This window comes from Bidens hawaiensis, unplaced genomic scaffold, assembly GCF_021521415.1.
Source record: "Bidens hawaiensis isolate Kalapana, Puna unplaced genomic scaffold, B.hawaiensis_p1.1 tig00028250_1, whole genome shotgun sequence".
NCBI classification, from domain to species: Eukaryota; Viridiplantae; Streptophyta; class Magnoliopsida; order Asterales; family Asteraceae; genus Bidens; species Bidens hawaiensis.
Genome location: NW_027494601.1, coordinates 50,497 through 60,519, shown reverse-complemented (window position 1 = coordinate 60,519; position 10,023 = coordinate 50,497). Strand labels below are relative to the sequence as shown.

The 10,023-nt window shown below is 30.7% G+C and overlaps 1 protein-coding gene across 1 annotated transcript; it reads right to left on the bottom strand.

Moving 5' to 3' along the window:
- Window positions 1-2,068: 2,068 nt before the first annotated feature.
- On the bottom strand, window positions 2,069-6,220 carry LOC143576651 (GDSL esterase/lipase At5g45670-like). The gene is made up of 5 exons (XM_077060694.1): window positions 5,884-6,220; window positions 5,638-5,762; window positions 3,164-3,415; window positions 2,847-3,072; window positions 2,069-2,591 (listed from the first exon to the last, which is right to left on the bottom strand). The coding sequence occupies exons 1-5, from the start codon at window positions 6,209-6,211 to the stop codon at window positions 2,347-2,349; spliced, it is 1,176 nt and encodes a 391-aa protein (XP_076916809.1). The 5' UTR covers window positions 6,212-6,220; the 3' UTR covers window positions 2,069-2,346.
- Window positions 6,221-10,023: the final 3,803 nt, after the last annotated feature.

Below are 10,023 nucleotides of genomic sequence, written 5' to 3'. Positions count from 1 at the left end.
TGTTTCTTCAGAAGGTGATATACTTATATATAGACAAACTCTTGAATTATTGTTTTATATATAATGCCATGCCATATATGCCATATCAATATAATTGTGTGCATGTGATCTTGTTTTGTTCCTTAGCGGAACAGTGTTCGTACTGTCTCTGCTAGTCTATTTTGGCGCCATGGCCACTTAAGAACCATAGAGGTCTTATCCGAAATCTTACTCGGTTATAGGTTAACTTTCGCCTGGTAAGCATTTTTCACATGTTAAATTATTCGTAGGGGTATTATGATTTTTTATTGAAACGACATTATATTCCAGCTATGTGTGCGTGTAGGAACCAAGGATACAGAGAGAATATATTAACAAAAACATGGAAAAGTAAACCATGGATAAAAGAAATGAGCACATGTACAAACATTGCGTGTACACCGACACTTGAAATGAATTGCGTATGGATCCTTGTTTGATTAAATTATTTTGGGAGAAATACTGTATGACGGAATGATTCATTTTTATAGATGATCAGCCTACGTTTATAGAAAGAAAAATTAACCCGCACTTGGCACATACTAATGCCATTAATCCAGCCTTGGCTTGGTGGTAAGGCTTTTGACTTTGAAAAAGACTAGAGATCAAATCTTGGTATTTATTTTTGTAGGAGTAGTTTAGAAATAGGAAGTAGATGAGTGTGTGAGTCGCAGAAAAAAACAGATAACTACTAATATTGCTTATAAGTAGTACTTTTCATTTCCCGAAGCTTGTTGAAATACCATTAATGGTTTTATATGGCATAGTCGTCTTGGGCATTTACCTTTATACAACTTGAAAAGTTTGAATGTTCATCATATCGTTATCTGATCCAAGAAACTGGGATGACCTTAACCCTGACATGATTAAAATTTTGGTTAAAAATATTTAATATACCGGCTTATATTTTTTTCATTCGTATGGGGCATCAAAATCACAGAGACCACCCTATTTAGTAAAGCCTCGTATATATTATTTCCTCAAATGCATTACTTTATCTATACCAATGCTTATGTGCATCTTATGATCTTTAAACAAATCTTATGCAAATAAAAAATAAAATAATGGCCTTCAATTGCTAATTTATTCCTGTGTTTTAATGTTTATGTTGGAACTTTAGTATAACTGTTGGGTTGGGGTCAAGAGTTATCTGCAACTTGAAGGACTGTAATTCTCTGCTACAGTTTTATTAAGAAACTTGATGATTGTTTAACTTGATCAATTACTAATTAAACAAGTTCCTCATCACAAATGATCATTTGGTCGGGTTAGAGAATGTTGGAAATAACCCGTTAGTATGGCCTTATGACTTTAAACAAAACTTATACAAATAAAATTAAATAATTACCTTAATTGGTTTATTCCTATGTGTTAATGTTTTATGTTGGAATTTTAGTATTAACTGTTGGGGGTCAAAGAGTTTTCAACAACACGAATAACTATAACTATGTTGTGGTTTTATTGCAAAACTTAATTGTTTAACTTAATTAGTTAGTTAATTAACAACTTACTCATAACAAATGATCACTTGGTCAAGTGAAAGAATATTGAAAATAACATGTTAGTATGGCCTTATAAAGCATTTGGATTAAGTTTACCAATATGACATAACTGATTCTTGACAATTACTTGATGAAGGTGATTGTGAATATAAATAATGAATACTTATGGGGGCAATCTTGATTAACCTTAGATACGTATTCATTGTGGAAGAGTTACATGAATTAGTAACAACAGATCATTATTAGAGATCTTTAGTATTCCTTATGAACATTTTGAGAACACAGTAAGCTTTCTTTAGTGAAATATTCATCCATCAAATTAAGGTATCATAATAGGAATCAATCATGATATCATCATCTTCTTCAAAGATCATGATTCCCACAAGTATCCCTAATTTATTGATCATGATTATATATGTGATTGGATAATTTTTTATTATAGTCTCAATTTGACTCATGTTTAAAGGACATGTCAACATGTGTTATCTACTGGTTGAGGTTTTAAGGATATGTGAGCTAACCGTTCTAAATTTATATATATTAATAATAAATAGTTAGCAAAAAAACAATATCTTTCACTAAATTTTACAACAAATATGAAATTTGCAACCACATTCATAATACAAGATGATACGGCCCACATTATATATCTCACTACTTACTTGTCCGGAAGGATTTATGAGGTGAAGGTTTTTATTACACAAGTTCACCTTACCGGCCGCATATTAAATCTATAGTACAACAATAAGTTCAGACTCTGAACTTCATACATATTTTTTTATCCATATACGCGAATCAATATGAACCAATGTCTTTGATCGAACCCTTATGCGTCACTGATATAGCCAGTTACTTTGTCATTCGATAATGCAATACCCTTGGAACCGTAAAATGAAGAAAGTGTTTCATACACCCTTTTCCCCGCAATAACATTAATCCTCTCTGTCGGATGAAATGCGTCCCAGAAGTAATAGTTTTCCCTATTACTACATGGAAGTTCATTTGGAGCACATTGCCCTTTGCCGCTTGTGCTTGAAACTCGGCAACATGGTCTATCAGTAACATTCATATCTGTAGATAAAGAAAATGTTTAACTTGACATGTTTAATTAAAAATTTAAACCTTGATTCAAGATGTAATAACTATCAAAATGATCATGTCGACTCAACTATTTTCGACGCTCAAAAAGAAAAAAAAGATTCATTCGATTTCTAAAGAAAATTGAACTTTTTAAATTCAACAATTATTACAACCAAAGTTAGGTTATTGGATTTGATCATAAACCACAACAAAGTTATTTGTTAATAAGATCAAACCACAACTTACCATTAGGATAATCTAAGGAAGTGTCAAGTAAGATAAACTTTGCATCAAGGAGTTTATTGTTCAAATCATCTAGTGTGGCATTAAGACGGGAGTTAAATAATGCGATCACACTATTAACCGAATCCACACATGAATTCATGCCAAACTCGGTCATGATCCCTGGGGTACAACCCGAATAACCAGCTGCAAAGATCCCAAACATTCTAGCTCCACTTTTGTACAATACCTATGGATGAATATTATAGCTTGTTAATGTTATTTTTATGTAATATTTGTTATAAAACAATGATGCTTGTGATTGGGTATTGACGACGAACCTGAAGTTGTTGAGAATATTGTTTGACAAGAGCTTCGGCATATTGCTCGGGCGTGTAAACATTACTCGTGTTATAGTATTCAGGAACGAAGTAGTTGTTAAGGTAGTCGTTGTTACCCATTCCGACAGTGTATATGCACTTTTTAAGGTACTTTTTTGTTTCAAAGAGGCTTCCCTTTCCAATCAAGTAAGTGAGCCGTAAAATCGTGATCCAGTGATTTTTGATTTGGTTATCTAAGCTTATTCGAGCACCCTGCAACGACCAACCATCGCTTATGTTTAGTATGATCATATGAGCAAATAATCAAGAACTGCAATCCGTTAAACTTGGACCATTTCATTTTTTTAAGGTACAAATTAAATGCATGGAGGGCCTAGGATGCGAGTATAACTGACCCGCTTTTATTTATTACTACCAGTTTGAGGCCCGTGTAATGCACGAGTAGTTCTTGAAAATACAATATTTAATAAATAATCAGTATACAATAAACAATAAACCCGTTAAACACTATTAATACAGTCGTTGTACAATAGTTTTTAAAACAATTTTAAAATAAAAGATAATTATAAATATTAAATGTTTGAAAAAAAAATAGGAAGTAATTATTAAATTAACAAAGTTTGAAGCATAAATTTTAAGAATTGTAACTATTATTTTACTATTATAAATATGTTAAAAAGGATGAGGTTTAATGTAGGAGTGACAAGTGGCAAAACTTGTAAACTTTTACTAGAGAGTATATAAATAGATTTTAAATGCAACATATAATTTATTTTTTTATATGTAACCTATACTATGGTTTTTCGACTCAACCAGAGGTTTTTGAAATTATAAAACTTTAATCTATACATATTGTGTTTGAAAAACAAAGTGAAAAGCATAAAATAAAAATGAATATCTAATTCGCGCGATTACACATTCAGTTATTCCTTTCTAAATGGTTATGGAAACATACATTACTTTTTCGTTGACCTAGTTACCTCAAAAACCTAATTGTAGTTTTAGTGATACCGGATGCAACAAGTTATTATTATTTATGGGACTAAACCGTCACAAACTAAAATTCCGGACATCGAGTTAAGATACTTCCTAGCACAGAGAAAAAACCGACCTGGTGAAAAAAGGTTTTTTAAGTCCTCTGGTGAAGATATGTATTCAGACTAATAATCAAGTCTAACCAAGAAAAACTTATTAGCTAAACGGCAAAATTAGAATCTTAGTCTGTTAAATTGCTCAGATGAATTTTTTTTTATATTTCGAAAATCATTTCTGCTCAGATGATTTTTTTTGTATATTTCGAAAATTATTTCAAGTATATAATGTATATAACTAAATAACAATATATGACCATATCTCAGTCCACGTTAACTTGGTCATTGTTCGGTCATTGTCGTACGTAATCAACTGCCCATTTGGTATTAGGCCAAGTGTAGTGGGCTACAATTTGGGGCGAGAAGGGGCGACAAAGGGCGCAAACACCGCCGGGGCGATTAGGGGCGGGGGCGGGGTTAGTTTGTCGCCCGGAAGAGATGAGATTATTATTATTATATTATATATTATTATATTACTTATTATATTACTATTGTATATATATATATGTATATGTATACATGTTGTGTGTGAGATATATATATATATATATATATGTATATGTATATGTGTTGTGTGTGTGTATATATATATATATTTGTATATGTATATATGTTGTGTGTGTATATATGTATATGCAAAATGAATCCAAGAAACAACCCGAACCAACCGAACCACCCATTCCCTCCTTTCGGTCAACACCATGGTTCGCAAAACCAACCGAACGTGAACATACAATAGAACCCGATGAACCTAAACCAACCGAGCTAACCGTTTCAATTTCTCGACCCGAACCTAAACATGTACGCCAACCGAGCTATATGTTTTTTTTTTATATTTTTAGTTATTTATTTTTTTTGGTATTTTTTTTATTTTAATGCATTTTTATTTAATTATTTAAATAAATTTGTTTTATTTGATTAATTTAATTATAAAAAGAAAATATTAAAAAAAGATACTGTAGGCCTAACTTATAGCCCCTACACCATTACACCCCAAAAATAAATTCGCCCCCTTTGCTGACTGGGCGCAACGTGTCACAATTCACCCCCAATTATAGCCCCACCACTACACATAGCCTTAGTGTTGGGTAGTCATACAAGTGTTTGCTCCTATTTATTAGAAAAACAAGAAGTTTGTCCAACGTTATTATTTATTCAAAAATATGATTACCAAATGCTTGTATCTTGGTGGTACGAATTGTAAAAGAAAAATATCTCTCTTGATTGGTCAATTTTTCTATTTCTATTGTGACAAATGTTTTAAAAGTTGGATGACTACCCGCAACTAATATCAACTGTACAACACATTTAAATTATCGATAAATTATCGAAGACGACCCTGTTCCGCTAGTGAGTCAAGATATCCCAAGAAAGAAAAAGTACCAAATGTTGTGCAGTTTCGGCTCGAATTCCGGCTGCCCCAGACGCGTAATTTACCCCGGTTACGATCTCCATGTCTTTTGCAGTTGCGAAAGGTGGGATGAAATTATCAAACCCAAGTAGTTGAGCTATTTAAAACAAGAAAACATATGGTAATATGAAATTATGAAGTTAACATACATGTAAATTGAACAAGTGTCTTTAGGCTATAATATTAATATTAATATTAATATTAATATAGTAATATACCAATAACATCGGCAGTATTCCGGCCATTGGAAAATCGGCCGGTCGGACCGTCCGGGAAGTCGATCCCATAAGGTGGAAAGTTAACTTTTGCTTGAGTAGCAAGGTGGTTGTTGTTGCCGTTATCCATTAAAGAGTCACCGAAAATGAAGTAACAAGGGACTTGAGGGTTGCCATTGGCTAGTAGTAGTGTCGTGGTGAGCATGATCAAGAACACCAAGGTTTGAGTGGTAGCCAACGTCATGTCCATAGTCTTGCATAAGGCTCCAAGAGTGGTGGTTGTTGTAGATGACTCAACACCTACCTGTTTTAATGTGCATGGTCCACTCATGTGCTTGTGTTGAAATGTGTATAATGTGATTGAGAAAACTATAGTTTGTAATTTTGTGTAGATGCATAATGTGATTGATAAAAGAAAAAAGGAAAAAATAAAAGAAATTGAAATTCAATCTTTGTACAGTGAGTTCGCATTAATAATCTCGCCAGATATGTCTGCTAAAAGTTTCACCTATTAAATATTTTTCTTTTAGTTAGACCTTTTTAAAAAAAATACTTAACGACGTTAAATTTTATCTGAAATTCAAACTAATGTTTTAGAGCTATTGATCGGAAAGAAGATGCGGGTCGATTAATATAAAACTTACTTCTAAACGATGTTCCAAACGACGATTGGAAGGAGGATACGAGTATTTGAATTTCCAATTAATCAAGTCGATCATCGTTTGGAGTATCATTTCAACGTAAGTTTTATATCAATTAACTCGTATAGCCCTTTCGATCAAATGCCCTAAACCATTAATTTCAAATTTAGCTAAACTTAATGTCGTCATTATTATTATTATTATTATTATTATTATTATTATTATTATTATTAATGGAGGTCTAATGGGACAAAATTGTTTAAAAAGTGGGACTTTTAACAGGATTATTCACATGTGAGATTGTTTTTGGCCACACAAAAATATGAGATTATTAAATTTCAACTTGTCAAAAAGATAGTAGCATGTAATTTGATCGAGTATTAATATTATATAGGTCGAGTTAATGTAGAAAGTGAGAAATCATGCAAAACATAAGAACATTTCCAATCGGTTCTTCAATTTCAAATATAAAATTATGATAAGATCATTAGATTTTTTCTTTCTTTTCAATTAAATAATATTATTTTATATCTTTATCATCATATTTTCTATATCATTCACTTATAGCTACTTTAAAAAAATATGAATAAACAATGATTTAACCATAAACACTGAACAATAATATTTTCTTTCTTCTCCACTCAAAACAGTTTAAAAATAGAAAACACACATAATATAAAGTAATGATTATCACATAATATGAAGTACTGATTGTGAACGCTCAAGAAACTGAGAGGAAAAGACGTGATAGCAAGGTCATCAATCATGTGGATAGCGTAATTCTATATATCCATCTATAATATATATAAACGAAAACATAAAAATCCTATATGTCGTGATGTGGTCGCTCCTCCGTTTTGTGGAGTCACCAGATTTGTTTGATTTTTAAATGGAGGCTTCTCATGCATTTGACCCGAATTCATGGGTATGGGTCTTACCAAACCCAGATATTCCTTAAACGGGTTATAACATCTCATTAAATAAAAAATTATTCTCACCATATTGATGTAAAAATCCTATAAAATAGGATATACTAAAAATTAATATCTTATTATTTTAAAAAAGATACATATATTATTTAAATTAAAAAACCAATTTTATAGTAAAAATAAAAAATAAACGGGTCTTGGGTCTCATCAAACCATAAGTATATTATTAACTTTCATAAATATTATTTATAATTAAAAAAAGCAATTTTATAGTAAAAAAAATAAACGGGTCTTGGGTCTCATCAAACCCATATAGCTTTTAAACCGAGTTATAATATCTCATTTATTTGTGAAACAATTTATCATCAAACCATAATTATATTATTAACTTTCATACAATAAAAAAAAATCTAAATTCTAAAAATAAATAAATATTAAAACAAACAATATAAAACAACCCTCGTAATACGGGGGATAAAAACTAGTATATATATATATATATATATTCTTTATTTCTAGTTTCTTTAAATGGCAGGCCACTCAAATATCAGAAAGAAACAAGAAGGTATGGCTAGGTTGGCTGGGCTGTCTAATTGTCTATGATTTGTTTAATCAGATTACTTTTTCCTATATGCAGTTAGAAAGATAAGTTAATCTATTGCAATTCGCCAATTTGGCACCCGAAAATATACTAGGAAAATTACTATTACTAGAACGAGAGCATCTTTGATCAATTTTTTTTTTAAATAGACATATTTTAGCATACATTTCCTCAAGCATTTAGTTTTATTCCAATAAACAAGCGATATGTTATGGTAGCTAGTCAAGTTTTAGCCGGCATTTTATGGTCACTAAAATTAGTAAAAAGTACTTATGACTCACTTTAACCAATACAAATTCGATACGTGACAAACACGACTGAACTTACCCTGCAACTCTAGTTTTTTAGCTAGCATCCTTGATTCTTAGCCGCCTTCGGGATCTGTATTTATTCACTTAACCAACTTATTATTCCCCTCTTAACAGTTCCAACTCGACTCTAACTCAACCCGTAAGTTAAAGCTACAAATAACAAAACAAAAATAATGACATCACATTTTTTCTTTGTTTGCATAGATTGTATGTATAGTTTTTTTTTTAATATTTGATTATTAAAAGTAAATTTTAAATTCCATTTTCACCTTTGCTAACTTTTTATTAATGTAAAATAGCTTTGGTTCATTAACTTTCATAAAAGAAAAAAAAATTAAATACACAATTATGCTTTTTCTTTGTAAACATTTCAAACGGAATTGTAATAAAAAAACGGAGTTGTTTCACAAATAAGACGTTTTTTTAGCATCCTAAATCATTCCGATTGTTGGTATCATACCATCACATTGATGGAAAGAAACAATCCAATCCAGTTTTAAAGATTCAATTTCATCTCTTGTACTATATTTGATATACGCATTTAACACATTTCATGGTTTACTAATTTAATTTTTCTTTGTTTTCGTTCGTTAACTTTTAAAAAGAATAACTAATAATGTTATTGTGCTTATGTTATCTCTCAACGTTCCGATATAAGATTTATTACAAATGTAGTTGTATTTGAATTAAATCAATTTTTACTATCGTAAATTGTACCAAGTGCTGACACCAAACTGAACCACACGGGTCGAACAATGTACCGATGTTGTATTACCAAGAGCGATATCGGTACTATATTTTATGGTTTTTGATCGATGTATGACATCTATCGATATCCTTTTAGATATATCATAACTTATTTTATTTGTTACGGTACACGCCTTTTATGTAATCAATTTTTTTTTCAAATTTGTAATACATTAGTATTTTTCCTTAGTGCAATAACTCACAAATTCATATTTCTAACACATGTTTGATTGTGTTTTATAAGTATATTCCTGTTTGTGGTGAATTCCGGCCGCCAACGCGTCGAAAAATGTTATTAGGTGGACGGGTACTTCCCTTGAACCCACAACAACCTTGTTGCCTCACTTCAATCCTGTTACAATAATTAAAATAAAAAAAACTAATAGTTGCACTTCCGACCATTTTTTGTCTATGATTTCGATTGCAGCTTCGTCTCTGCTTAATTTTGTTTCTGGTATCTATTGCAGAAGCGTGCCTTTTTCCGGTTTCTGGCACTTTATTCGTCTTGGATAAAAATTTATTTCATTTTTTTTGATAATAAATGAATCAAATAAAATATCATTAAAAAAATATTCACTTTTAAATTAATATCTAATCTAATCTAATCTAATTAAACCAATATATATCAATGAGGTGGTGGTATTGATCATTTGACAAATATAAAGTTTTTAAATACTTTTAAACATTTGTGTTTTAATGAGCAAGGGGTTAGATTCAAGTTTCACAAACAACAATAATTAAAAAAAATTTACTGTTAAAAGCAATATGTAAAATAAAAATAATAAAATTATCACATTTCACTCTACCCATTCAACCAAATTTAAAATCAAAAGAATAAAAACAAAACATATCATAACTATCATCACCATTCACAATCACCGTGTACCTTCCATGGACCAATTTGAAGTTCTTTT

Coding starts and splice junctions, on each gene's coding strand:
- LOC143576651 (XM_077060694.1), bottom strand. CDS start 6,211: ATGAGTGGACCATGCACATTAAAACAGGTAGGTGTTGAGTCATCTACA. Junction 5,763..5,883: donor GAATACTGCCGATGTTATTG/GTATATTACTAT, acceptor TGTTTTAAATAG/CTCAACTACTTGGGTTTGAT. Junction 3,073..3,163: donor AATATTCTCAACAACTTCAG/GTTCGTCGTCAA, acceptor ATTCATCCATAG/GTATTGTACAAAAGTGGAGC.